The sequence below is a fragment of the Argentina silus genome, assembly GCF_951799395.1.
Source record: "Argentina silus genome assembly, chromosome: 11".
Lineage (NCBI taxonomy): Eukaryota > Metazoa > Chordata > Actinopteri > Argentiniformes > Argentinidae > Argentina > Argentina silus.
In genome coordinates this window covers 7944995-7959800 of record NC_139665.1, presented here as the reverse complement: position 1 = coordinate 7959800, position 14806 = coordinate 7944995, and the positions used below count along the sequence as shown (strand labels likewise).

Sequence of the window (14806 nt, the reverse complement as noted above, 5' to 3'; positions counted from 1 at the left end):
GTTGTATGAATTCAATGAGCTCTTATTTAGTAAGTATTTTGGTACCTTGGTCCAGTGCAGTAGTAATAAATACGGTTATCAGTATTTATTGAATATACTGGAGGGTCCATACTCCAGGGGTGGTGCTGTCTACTAATCAAAGATTTATTGATGTGCTCCCTGCCTTTTATGCCTTTTGGAGACCCTGCATGCACATTTGGCACATTAATCCCTTATGTACTTATGACTGTAACTAATCGCTGACTCTGTGTTACTGCTCGGTTGGAGAATGCCTACACTGTTAAATGACCCGCCCTCTGCCATAGTCCAATACTACTTTGTTATCTGTGGAGGCTGGTGGAGGTAGAAATAGGTTTGATACCATTCCTCATTCTATTCCACGCATGACAATGAGCCCATCCTGTTACAGCCTTCTCAGTGTTTCCCTGCTGCAGAGTGGTTATCAGTTGGACACCAGACGCAGTCTTTCAACAGGAGAACGTTAAGCCATTTCTAATCAGTTTTCAGAGAGTGCAAATTGAGATAAGATGCTCCTTGGCAACTGCTTAGGAATATACCTTCCCTAGCAACAGTAACAGGCATATACTGTAGGCTTTCTCATTTTCAGCTTAAGGTTGATCAAGGAATTACTGTACATAGAATAACACTCGGAATATGGAACCAAGATATTTAGAATGTCATTTGTAGTTCAATTCATGATAAACCCATTGATTCTTGAAGAATATAATTTATAAAAGCCTACGGTGTTTATTGCCCCATTGTTTACAGACACAAGAAGATAAACAAACAATGTTGAACTGTCAGTTCTGCCTGTGAATTTAAATGGGCTAATATGTTCAGCCCCATCCCTCTACCCAAACAAGTGGCAGGACTGCAATTGTTCTAAAAAAATAAATGTGAGATTTGTTCTGCTGTTCAATGAGGGGTGAACAGGGTCTTTTACCCAGACAATGAGGTTAGAAAAGATACAGTTTGAACTTCAATTTCAACATCCGAGTGACTGATGCATCTCTGGTCTTGTCTCCACCGGCTCATGACTTGATACCCACACATGGCCATGACAAACACACACACACACACACACACAAATATAAATAGAAGCCAACAAATTCACAACAGCAAGGATGCAGTGTAGTGGTCTCAATTCAACAATTACACATATACAAATGTACATAAATTACCTATCTGACCTTGGTGGGATTTGAGGATTTGAGTCAGCAAACAAAGTCTATTTTTTTTCCTCCAACTAGATATGCCGACTCTAACACACAAATTATATTATTCAACTGCAAAAAGCACTGCTGCTTCTTAAAATAATCTATGCAAAATGTCTGTCAAAATGTGTTATAAGCAACATTTCTGTCAAAATGCAAGTTGTATTGCATGCATTATGTATCTACCTGTCAAATAGGTTTGGGTTTTCAGGGCATATGGATGGGAATACCATGTATCATTTCCACATTGAAATGGAAATATGTGTGTTTGTGTGTGTCAAAGAATTAAGATTGATATTGTATAGTCGAATTTGTTTGGACTTTAGTTGGATTCTTACTGTATTACGCTGTATGCGGGAAATTACTTCAGGGGTACATTTCACATTCTATTCTATGATTGGATTTTTTCTGTTGGATGTGTTATTGAATTTCAAGTAAGTATCCCAAGGATAGTGTAATTAAAATGTAATTGACTCATAGTCTGATCAGGGGTAGGGTCTATTTAATTTCAATTCAGGAGAACAATTGAAAAGTGTGTTTTATCTTCACGCTGACTAATGTATTGTAAATGTAACAATGTGCTGTGCTTTAACTCTCAGACACAAGAGAAGCTATTATGAGTCGGATGTTTGTCGGCACTGTGATCCAATAGAGCACAACCGTCAGCTACCGTCTGAGGGAACCCTGGAACACTGCCTGACGCAAACCACTCCAGAGAGACTTCACCTGAGCGTCCAGCTGCTCTTCAGGTGAACCCTTACAACCTCGTCCCTCACCACTCCTCAATCCCAGAAAAAATGGAGGAAGGAGGCTACCAAAACCGGACCGCCTTCATAAAGGGCGCCAAGGACATTGCCAAGGAGGTCAAGCGGCAGGCGGCCAAGAAGGTGGGCCGGGGCATGGACCGGATGACCGACGAGTACAGCAAGCGCTCCTACGCGCGCTTCGAAGAGGACGATGATGACGACTACCCCATGCAGGGCGGCCAGGGCGGCGGCTTCTACCGCGGCGACAGCCAGGCGGCCAACGACGACGAGGGAGGCCACAGCGACTCCACCGAGGGCCACGATGAGGACGACGAGATCTATGAAGGGGAGTACCAGGGAATCCCCCGTGCCGACTCGGGCAAGGCCGGTGATGGTCAGCTGGTAGTGGGGCCGGACGCGGTTGGGGCGGGGGGGCAGCAGTTCAGGGACGTGGCCCTCTCGGAGGTGGAGCGGCGCAAGGACCAGGAAGAGTTGGCCCAGCAGTACGAGACCATCCTGCAGGAGTGCGGGCATGGGAAGTTCCAGTGGACTCTGTACTTTGTGCTGGGGCTGGCACTCATGGCGGACGGCGTGGAGATCTTTGTGGTGGGCTTCGTGCTCCCCAGCGCGGAGAAGGATATGTGTCTGTCAGAGCCCAACAAGGGCATGCTGGGTAAGTTCATCCTGTTTTTTTTGCCCATGGATTTGATTGATTTGCACACCAGGTACAGTAAGTGAGGCCTGAATAGTCTTTTTTTTATTGGTTTGGTATAGTGTTAGTGTTCTCAGAGTTTGTTCTCATACATACACACACACACACACACACACACACACACACACACACACACATACTATATATATTTTTATTGGAACTGGAATTCCAAGAAGTCGATTTCTTGAATACAATTAGCGTTTATTCTGTAGAAACTTTAAATAATGTTTATTTTATCATAGAAAATATGTAATTTTAATATAATAAAATAATATAATTTTATTTAAGAAATTCACACTCATATAGTTTTTTATGGGTACAGCTGTCTACTAATATTTGCTTATTGTGTGCCTCTCTTTCCTCTGCAGGACTGATTGTATATTTGGGGATGATGGTCGGGGCGTTCCTGTGGGGTGGGCTCGCAGACCGGATTGGCCGCAAGCAGTCTCTTCTCATCTCTCTCTCCATCAACAGCGTCTTCTCATTCTTTTCCTCCTTCGTCCAGGGCTATAGCACTTTTCTCTTCTGCCGTCTCCTCTCTGGTGTTGGGTAAGGACAGACAGACAGACAGACAGGCAGGCAGGCAGCCAGGCAGCCAGGCAGGCAGCCAGGCAGGCAGGCAGGCAGGCAGGCAGACAGACAGACAGACAGACAGACAGACAGACAGACAGACAGACACCGTCTAATCTCCGGTGTCGGGTAAAGTCATACAGACAAACTTATTTGTACCCTAGGTCAATCATTTTGGGGTTTATAATCCCAAATTAAACTTTAATTCAAGGATGCAAAGGGAGATACAATACAGACCAACCATGTATACTAACAGGATAAATCATATACACAATTAGCTTTGCAAAGTGAGGAATTAATTGCTGCATATTTCAACATTGGTAAATTACTGGAATTACCAAAATTGCTGGTAAAGTTCCATGGTTTTGGAAAGTTTCGTAAACTCACAGGAACTTTGCAACCCCACAAACAACACACAGTACTTAACAGATTCTACACATTTCTTATTCCAGCTAAATTCTGTTAAATGTTCTCTAGGATCGGCGGCTCCATCCCCATTGTGTTCTCCTACTACTCTGAGTTCCTGGCCCAGGAGAAGAGAGGAGAGCACCTCAGCTGGCTGTGCATGTTCTGGATGATCGGGGGCATCTACGCCTCGGCCATGGCCTGGGCCATCATCCCTCACTACGGTGAGCAGCCTGAGGTTGCTTTCAAACAAGAATGATTCTAAAATGATTATTGATGTATCAAAGTTGATATTTCGGGTTTACCTGGGCCTCCTTTAAAGGGGCAGTCTAATAGAATAGATCTTTATTGTCCGTTGTGCAACAGAAATGATTTGTTTGTTCAAGCTGACAAATCACTGGAGAAAATCATCAAAGATATCAATGTAGTGTAGATGACCGGGGTCAGGATTCATCTGTTGTAGAAAGCAACTTTCTGCACTGCTGTTTCAGAACCTTATTTGATTTCTAGTTAACTCTTGATTTGAAAATCAGCAGTCAACCGTTCATATTGTACCACGGGATTGCTGGTGTCTAAATCAAGTAATGTAGTGCAATGGGCCAGTTGCGCTAACCACATGGATCTTCACTGGAGTTAAACTTTTTTAAAATATGTTTTTAGGGCATTTCTGCTTTATTGGGATAGAGACAGTAGAGGTTGACATGAAGGATGGGTGAAAGAGAGGAGGGATGACATGCAAGATATGTCGAGGGTCGGAGTTGAACCAGGAACCTTGCGATTATGTGGTACGCCACTAAGCGCCCACACTGGAGTTAAACTTTGATATTTTATTTTATTTTTGATATATTATTTATTTGATATTTGATAAATTCAACCTCAACACACCAGTTGTCTGTGCTTAATCCCACTTCTCTCTCCTTCTCTCTTTCTCTCTTTTTGTTCCTGTCCTCCCAGGATGGAGTTTCCAGATGGGGTCAGCGTACCAGTTCCACAGCTGGCGTGTGTTTGTGCTGGTGTGTGCTTTCCCCTCCGTGGCAGCCATTATTGCTCTCAACACCATGCCAGAAAGCCCTCGCTTCTACCTTGAGGTACGCAGGGTTCAGTTTCTCCCTTGAAAAAATAAATCAATAAAAATGTCGGAAGTTGAATGGCTGATCAATATTTCAAATGTCACAATTGCACAAAAACATGACTGGGTCCTACACCTTGGAAACTGAATGTTATAGAAAGAGTAATAGTTTATTTGTTTCTTTAAAGGGTTTTAGTCTATAACATTAAAGAGTGGACAGAAGGGTTTTTAAGGATGAAATGTTTTATATTTTGTAATCTTTCAACTTCCAAGTGTGTATGCTCTCATTTCTAAAAAAGAACGGCAAACACGATGAAGGCTGGATGATTCTGAAGCAAGTTCACGACACCAACATGAGAGCCAAGGGACACCCAGAAAGAGTGTTTTCAGTGAGTATCTATGAGAACATTTTAGGGCAAAATCTCTCTGCCTGTCCCTATCATTTGTCTTTGATTTTTGCATTATTGTTCCCATCCTCATAGCACATAGATGAACAGCTGTACCTCATGGTTTACCTCATGATTTACATGTAACTTTGCCCAGGTCACCACCATCAAGACTGTGAAGCAGATGGACGAGCTGGTGGACATGGGAGGCGATACAGCAGCCTGGCAACGCTATAGGATGAAGCTAACCAGTCTCTTCCAACAGGTGAGGGGCACGGTCATGGTGAGAAAACTCTCAACATCTACGATATGGTCCTGGTGAACTACAGAACTGTAGTGAGCGTGCAGGCTTTTGATCCAGACCATCTCCGTCACAGCTGTTTCAAATCAAGTAATCTTCGTCCTCAGTCTAGACCCATAGTATAAAGGGGGTCGTGTTCCAGAGGCGGCCACACTGAAGTCAAATCTAGCCTCACCTAGCAAAGCACTTCAGATTTTTAGAAGTCAGGTGGCCACCTAGCTAGCCTAAGTACAGTGCTGCGCAGTAGTAGCTTCTCAGTGCAGAGATCCTGACCCCTGCACTACCTTTTATACAAGGAAACAAAGAGGGGCATGGTGTCCCGAAAAATTTGAATATCGGCAATTAGATAGGAGTTAGAAATTGCATGCTTTTGAGGAAATAAATCCTCTTTTTGGGTTTGTTATTGACTCAATTCCTGCCCGAATTCTTTCTTCTTCTGTCTATTGGTTATGACACAAGAATGTAAGGAAAATTTGATTATTAGGTCACAGGGACAATTGTTTTGGGAAATATTGGTATTTAACCACATTTCCACACAGAAAAGAAACATATTGTATTGATTATGAGTGTATACAATAATGCCCAATAATACATTTACGTGACCCCGAGTTTATATTATTGATAGGGTCAGGGGTAGTTTAGGGCTGCTGTGTATTACTTATCCCCATGTCAGGAGTAAAACAAAGACAGACATGTTTTATGTGGGCCTCAATAGGTGCGGAGTAACTTCCTGGCCTGCTTCAATCCAGAATACAAACGGACCACGTTCATGTTGATGGCTGTGTGGTTTACCATGTCTTTCAGGTAAGAGAACGAAGGCTACGGACACGCTCAGAAATGTTTCGGTCCGACTCACCTCGTTACCGTGGTTCTTGTTTAAGCTTTCACACGTCCGTTCTTCTCTTATTACCGGTTTCGTTAAAGCCGCTTCACATCGCCCTTCTGCCGTGATCATTTTAGTCAGTCCGTAGAGGGCCTTATCTTTCAGCACACCTTCTCCTCCAATGTATTTAGAGAATTATCATTGAGAATGAGGCGAAGGTGAAGGACACGAGGATGGTATGATACTTTAGGAATAAATAGCAATGGTCGATCCTCACCTCCTTCTCACTGAGTATTGTATGTATTGGAGGAGAAGGTATGTTGAAATGAACGACTTTTGGGATCAAGGATGGATGTGTGAAACCTTTAACAAGAACCACTATAACAAGGTGAGGAGGACCATTACTCTGACTCCATCAGTGGAGGCTGGTGGAGGTAGAAATCAGAGGACGGGCTCATTGTAATGCATGAAATGGCATGAGGAATGGTACCAAAAACGTTAAAACGATCATTTTGATCTCAGGGATGGTCAGTCCTTGCATCCATAGCTCCTATGAATTTGAGAGTGGTAACATTTCTCCAGCCCCATTCCTCAGCTGTTTACCAAAATAAGTGGCGGGGAGACAGCTTTGTTGTTGTTTGAATCCCAGATTGCCCCTTTAATCTGTGGAAATGATTTCATCCCCAGTTACTATGGGCTGACAGTGTGGTTCCCGGACATGATCAAGTACATCCAGAAGCAGGAATACGCCTCACGCACCAAGTTCTTCAGCAAGGAGCTCGTCGAGCACGTCACCTTTAACTTCACCTTAGAGAATCAGGTGCACCGCGATGGAAAGTACTTTAATGATAAGTAAGTCCTCATTCAGGCCAAAACAGGTCTGGCCAGTTTTCTGAAAAAGAAAAAAAAACAAATCTTCATTATGAGAAAAAATGTATTATGAAAAAAACAACATTTTAAATGTACATTGGTGAAATGTGCTGCACTTGGGTTTGCTAAATCAGTTAACTGTAATATGATGTGGGGTCACTGAACGTGTTCCCTACTTCTCTGTTACCTGCCAGGTTCATGAACCTCAAGATGAAGTCTATGGTCTTTGAAGACTCTGTGTTTGAGGAATGCTACTTTGAGGACATTACCTCCAGCAACACCTTCTTCAGAAACTGCACCTTCATATCAACCCTCTTTTACAACACAGGTAAGCTCCTAACAATACCTACTAATCTCCCTTTGTGCCTCGCGAGCGGCTAAGGTAACCTACTAAATTCCGGATCAAGCGGATCAGGCATAACATTTGGGGGGGTGGAGACCTGCTGACAACTTCCCTTCCCCAGTGTTTACTTCCTGCGCCCCCAACATCTCAATCCAGAGATGACATTCTGGGTTCAGAGTTTACGATCAGGATAATGATGTGTCCTTGCCCGCTTCTTAACACGTCCCTCTCTTGCTTTCCTCTCTCTCCTCAGACTTGTTCAAGTACAGGATCATCAACAGCAAATTGGTGAATAGCACCTTCCTACACAACAAAGAGGGCTGTATGCTCGACTTCAGTGACGACAACAACGCCTACATGATCTACTTTGTCAGCTTCCTGGGGACGTTGGCTGTGTTGCCAGGCAACATAGTATCAGCCCTGCTGATGGACAAAATCGGTCGCCTGAGGATGCTGGGTAAGTCACAACAGTCTACTATAAATGTCTATTTCAGTCAGGACACTCACGTCAGGTTAACCACTTATTACATGAAAATGGTAATATGTTTAAGCTTGGCATAATTGGATGGCTCCACTCTGTATAGCTCCCTGCCTTGAAAATGGTAATACATTTAAGCTTGGCATAATTGGATGGCTCCATTCTGTAGAGCTCCCTGCCTGGAGTAACCCTAACCACAACATACAAGTATACAATATGGCAGGGAGCCCATGGCTTATCAAACCCCCCCGTAAGAAGGCTACATAGAGAGCGACCAATTGGGTGGAGGCTAGGGGTGGTGGGTGGGACGACTGCACAGTTAGGGTTAGGGTTAGCCAGTGCAATATTCACACTGTTGAATGCTACAGAGGCGTGTAAACTTGGCTGCTTTTAAGCCTCTGTCCCTTGAACATGTAACAGGTGTTTTTGCATGCTCGTGAACCAGCTGTCTTGTTACCTGACGGACAGCTGGGCCGTTTGACTGAGAGTATCCTGCCTGAACTACTGCTAACTCCATATTATAACTACTGCTAACTCCAATTTCAATCATGCTGTGTTAGTCCTGATTGAGTGGGCACCACGAAATTCAAAGTCGTCCTTCCTCTCTCTCTTTCCCCCCTCCCTCCACCGTTGTCTGAATCCTTCTCTAATTTTCTTTTGCTCTCTTCCATCTCAACCTCTTTTCGCTCTTCTACAGCGGGCTCCAGTGTCATATCCTGTGTGAGCTGCTTCTTCCTGTTGTTTGGGAGCAATGAGTCGGGTATGATAGCCCTCCTGTGTCTCTTTGGTGGCATCAGCATCGCCTCCTGGAACGCCTTGGACGTCCTGACTGTAGAGCTGTACCCTTCAGACAAAAGGTAAGCTCATCTCATCTCAGCTCATCAAGCTGTGAGGCCCAGTCAGTTGACTTGCTGAAAAGCATACATCAGGGGAATCCCGTCCCACTTAACACAAGAAATGGCTCCCTAATGGTATTTTTGTACCCACAGAAGTATTTGTATTCTTCCTTAAAGGGGCAATCATTTTGGGATTTATATGTATGATATATAGCCACTGATTATTGAACAATATAACCAAGAAATAATCAAGAAAGCGTGACTTGGAGAATTGGAGTTATTATGCAGTATGAGTATCGATTGGGCTCGTCTGTGATTGTTGTACAGTGGCCATCTGGCTTTACAGATGGCTTATCGTAGTTAGATAATTCAGTATCGAGTACTCAATATAGAAATTGTGAGGTCTAGCTTTATCTACAGAATATTTATTCTATTTTCATAATCATCATAATTCCATGCATCCTCTCTACAAATCTTGCCTTAAATCTCATGCATTTAATACAGTAGCATTTTAATATTCAACTTTGTTAATTAATTTAAAGCAAATAATCAAAAATAATGTCTTAGAGTTTCAATCTTAGATGTTCTAAGTTAACCTTCATTTAGAAAAAAACCAAAATGTGTCTGACTATTTCCATTCTTTTATTTTTTTAGGACCACTGCATTTGGCTTCTTAAATGCGCTCTGCAAGCTAGCCGCTGTCCTGGGCATAAGCATCTTCCAGTCCTTTGTAGGCATCACCAAGGCTGTGCCTATCTTGTTTGCTTCGGGTGCACTCGCTGCTGGCAGTTTCCTGGCATTAAAGCTGCCTGAAACACGTGGCCAGGTGCTGCAGTAGGACGATTCGCCACTGGAGGGCTGGAGAATGTGGCAACCTCGGTCCGACCAACCCTACACTCTCAGCCCTACAGGCTTGCCATCCAACACTGCCCATCCAACACCAACAACAGCCAATACCAGTGGAACAACAGTTCCTTCCTGTAAACTACTGAGAACGAATTTGGCTAGCATCACTCTAAAAGTGTAGTACACCCAAAATGTGTGCATTTTATAAACAACAATGCACATTAGAATCAATTACTAAACTGTATTTGTCAATCTAAGAGCAGCTTCATGATATTTTATCTTTTATACATTTCTTCATAATGTCATGAATTATACTAATTCAGTAGCCAGTGTAACCCACTCTACGGTATGACTCACAGTGGCATCAACACCAAGTTATAACTAACGACACAAACAAACACAGAGTCTGGGATAATGGACTGATAACAAATCCTTTTCTCTTGGACTCTATTGCCCAAATCACACACGGCGGGGCCGAGCCGAGCTCTGTCAAGCTGTACTGTGTAGGCCAAGTTATGCATCCACCGTAGTTGCTGTAACGATGCTGGAAAGGACAATGTGAAAAGAAAATACCCAAGCCAGCACAGTACGGTTCGGGTCGGGTTCGGGTCCCTTTCCTGTGTCCTATGTCCTTGACTACAACGATGTGAAAGGACTCGATAGATGCAAATGATATGCTGTGGCCAGTGGAGAGCAAGATGAGAATTGCTTTCGCTTATCCAGTCCTATCATATCAGTGGTAACACAGAAATAGCAAAGGACCACAGACAAGAAACCCAGTTGGTATTTTGAACAATTTAACAATGATTAGTTTGCCACCCCTGCTAGCGTTAGAACAACTTTGATTAGCTAGAAGATCAACTATTGATCGGCTGAGTTGAGATTGCTTCCCAGTGAAAACCTGCTCCAACAGTAAACCACTGCCAAAGGATATAGAGAGATGCCTCAAGATAGTTTCACTGCCAGATGATGATACTGTAGATATGTAGATGCTAGAGAAAGATATTAGATAATAGATATTGACTAACAAGAGAGGGAGAACATTCCGGTACACTCAACTCAGCCAAGCAGACTTGAGCCTCAAACCATCCAAATAATCAATCTAACTTTACTTTTTTTTTTTTTTTAATTAGCAGAAAGAAATCTTTTTGGATTGCTCCTCACTAATTACACTTGTTACCTGTTTTTGATTATCTCTCGATTTTTTGTAAATGCTGTTTATCTTTTTATTGTAAAAGTTGTACCTTTTTGTCTTAATCTAGATTCACCAGATCATTACTGTGTGTACAGTAGCAGGTTGATGATTGATCTGCTAATCCAAATACTTACCTTGGGTTTCTTACTGTAATTCACTGTTTTGTAAGGGAAAATTGTCTATGCTTGTGTGCAAAAAATGCCAAACTAACAGATCAAGGGCCAGATCCATGAGGCTTTGCGGTGGTGCAAACCCAGTAGCGCCTGTGAAAACGCTTTCTTTTTTGCACGTGATAAGAGGAAAATCTGGGCCGCAGTTTATTTGTGCTTTAGCCTTAAAGGTGCACTATGTAACATTCAAGCTTTCTAATGGTTCTAAATGACTTATGTTGACGATGTTTAATCGGTAGAGATCAGGGAATGAGATCCCTTGAAAGAAATATTTCAATTACAAACGTTGTTTTGGTCCCAAAAAGCGCTGTCTAAAATCACATGTCTAGGGGGCGACACCTCGGTTTGTCTGGCCATGTGTGTCCTAGGGGAGTGGACTTACCGATTCTTGTCTATCTGCCTCTTCAAATCGTGCGTGCATGCAGAAACACAACAGCTAATGTCTGACATTGCAAGTCCGTTTCGGGGGGGTTATATTATTAAAATTACAGTATTATTTCTACTACCCAAATGATTGATACAGTAGACGCTTTTAACTGCAAATAAGCACATATTTATGTAGAGGCGAAAACATAGGCATAATTGGTGAGCTTTTGCACATTGACATTGTGCACCATACCCACAATCAACACAAATTCCCTCAAAGCTCTGTATATTCCTCAACCTCACTGACGTCTATTATTCGTTTAATTTTGCCGCCTGGACCTGGCGAGTATTCAACTTCTATATTAGCTATATTCTTGACAACTGTTACCATGCAACTAGTCTTATAAGTGTTCCCATCTGGGTAGGAAAGCACCTGGCCTCGTCCCGACATCTGTAATGGGAGGAGAGACAACACACAAACGACAACTTTTTTATTGTGACCATATTTAAACTAAGAATTTGCAGTTCATTGGGATACATTGGGAAAACATTTATCAAACCTTAATTTGCTGCTCTCTTAGTAGATAATATGGCTCCAAGAGCTTACTAAGTAGTAAAAAGGAAAATAAAAGCTCAAATGAATCATTACTTAAATATTTATTTTGATATTATTTATTTTCCAGGATGATTCTTGATTCAATATCCTAACAAGGAAAATAATAACACGATTAATGTAAATATTGTAGTTTATTTATCAATGGCAGTTTGAAGGGATCGGTTTTGTTGATATGCAAAAAACAACTGCATACATGTTTGTCTGTGTCACATTTATGTAAAAGAAAAGAAAATGTGAAATATATCATCAAATAGTTGTGTGTAGTGTGTATGAGAGAGAGGGATGGAGTAACAGAGACTGTGAGTGGCTGTGACTGTGAGTCTTTTTATGCTAAACTATTTGCATAATTTGACAGTTAAATTTTGTTGCCCATTTCACAAATACAATGGTCATACAGTGCTTAAAAGTGACATACACCTGTTAGCGTCAGTAGGCTATTTGACTATTATGTATTGCTAGTCTCCTCTTAGTTTGCCACCTTGCAAACATCAGAATGTAAACACATTTGAGATCCAATATCAGGCAGATTTGAATGCCCCCAGCTGTGGAAATTCAAACCGTCTTGTTCACTAGGCTTAAGGCACAGAACTTTTAGCATGCACTTAGCAATCACTGTCAAAAACCGGCAGCTAACTTAAACACCTATATTAGTTTGAGACCATTTGTTTTTCTTTACATAATATCTTATAATATGAATATGACAAATACCAGAACCTTAACCTCTTTCCGAGTACAAGCACATGATTTCAAAAGTTCTTCAGTCAAGAAACAATGCAGTACATTTTATTAAAGCACAAAGTAATCTAAACTAACTGTTAATAAGCACATCATCCCGAAGTCATACCACTCATGGGAATAGCACCATGCTAGTAATAGCACTACCTCTCAGATAGAAAAAAGTTTTACTTTTACCAATAGTTCAGAGGGTGGTAGCGGATCAGTGGAGGCTGGTGGAGGTAGAAATCGGAGGACAGGCTCATGGCTTGTAATCCATGGAATGGTAACAAACACACATGTGTTTGATCACATTCCTCATACTATATATTACAATGAGCCCGTCCTCGGATTTCTACCTCCACCAGCCTCCACTGTAGTGGATAGTAGCAGAGTGCCCCAAAAATACCATAAGCGTACAGGAAATACAATGGCAAAGGGATGGGGGAGCACTCTCTGGTTTACAGTTAAAACTGTATCATTTAATCATGTAGCACAGAGTCAAAAGTACCCACATTGGGTTACAGGGATGTAGCACTCTAGAGAACCAACATTGAAAAGGGAACTAACGAAATAATACAGTTTTACATGCTGGCCAAGATCTGGCCTTTTCATGGCAAAGATGGTCAAAGATAACGCAGGAATGGCAGCCAGAGCCGACCCACTTCTGTTATACCTGGGCCACATCCGGATACCGATAGAAAACAGACGTGGGCCAGATCTGGGCCATCATTTCTCTGCTGACTGGGTAGAGAGTGCTCCCCCGTCCCTTTTACTCAGAACCAAAACGGGTTCTCTTACAGGGACAAGCAGGAAAACACTTTGGTTCTAGGTAGAACCTCTTTTTCTAGTGTGTAGCAACCAGTCGTTCACATCAAGGGCTCAACTGAATCGATTTTTCCCAGTAGCATGAAAACATTTTTTTTCCCTGTAGTAAAAAAAGATGCTTGATGATTGATGATTGATGATTGATTCCCCTCACAGGTAGATGCTTCCCATTTTCAGAATAACGTGTGTGTGTGTGCGCACGGGCAGCAATTTTGTCAACAAAAACAGTGCATTGCCTACTTTGCTGAGATGGTATTTATTGAATCTGGCCCTTAGTCTGTGCACATTGGGCTGAATCCTAACTTTGGGTCTGCGCATGTAGGCTAACTTTGACATTCATGTAAATAATACATTGATATCAATATGACAGTTGATCTGAAGTTTGGATTCGGCCCTTTGTAAAGTGCTTACTTGTTACCATGTTGACGCCATTCATTCTTATCTTTGTGTCACGAGTGTGTGGTGACAATCAGCTGATGGAGATCTCTTCCATTGCTTCAGTACAGTGTGAGTGTGATATAGCTAAGTGCAGGATGAGTGGGCTTTCTTGAATGTGTTGACTGATGCTGTGATTTCCCTGTTGCTGTGTGCTTGGTTTATGTGAGTGTGTCTGACTTGGTTCTGTAATGCTTTCTAAGAATTGCATCTCTGTAGTGTTGTATACAGTATGTCTGTGAGTTACATTTGGTGTTATTTGTGCGTGCGCATTTGCACCTACGAGTGACGCTTATTCTACCCTATTCTTATTCTAGTTCTAACTTGTGTATGTTTGCGGGACTGTGCGAAAGATAACTGTAACACAATGTGTTCATTCAATGCGTGTGTAGATTGAGTTTGTGATCTCTGTTGTATTAAGTGTGTCTGTGTGTGTGTGTGCGTGCGTGTGCGTGTGTGTGACAAAACATTTTTCTACTTCTTCTGTTCTGGTATTTTCATCCCTAAGAACGAACACAGCTCAATAGGGGCAGATACTGTATAACATATCTATGAACAAAGATACTAATGCAATAGATATAGATGTGATGTGATGTTCTTCATACAGTAGTATTAGACTTGGGCGCTCTTTTGCTGATTAGGCCCATCGATAAACACTCCCCTTGTGAGATTGAATGAAAATAGAAATGTTGTCCCTGTGATGGTACTGTTCAGTAAGTACACAGTACTGTTAACATGTTCACTTTTTGTTTCATAGCTTGACATTGCAAGGTAATTATGAGGACCACAGGTGAAGTCACCCTCAAAGTCTATCAGTGGCTCAATTCAGTCAAACATGAATCACAGAATTTTTCAGAAAAGTATAAACGTTATTTTCTCCTGC

At 42.1% G+C, this 14806-nt stretch overlaps 1 protein-coding gene across 2 annotated transcripts; it reads left to right on the top strand.

The window, feature by feature from the left end:
• Positions 1–2011: 2011 nt before the first annotated feature.
• LOC310811827 (synaptic vesicle glycoprotein 2A-like) lies at positions 2012–9591 on the top strand (the record flags this gene model as incomplete). Of its 2 annotated transcripts, none has more annotated exons than XM_083680139.1 (12): positions 2012–2633; positions 3041–3221; positions 3720–3871; positions 4602–4735; positions 5016–5105; positions 5260–5367; positions 6119–6207; positions 6914–7078; positions 7291–7424; positions 7693–7896; positions 8615–8774; positions 9408–9591. In XM_083680139.1, the coding sequence occupies 12 exons, from the start codon at positions 2012–2014 to the stop codon at positions 9589–9591; spliced, it is 2223 nt and encodes a 740-aa protein (XP_083536265.1). The 2 variants fall into 2 exon arrangements, with proteins under 2 accessions (XP_083536265.1, XP_083536264.1); XM_083680138.1 differs by having other exon boundaries at positions 2012–2690.
• Between the last annotated feature and the right edge of the window lie 5215 nt (positions 9592–14806).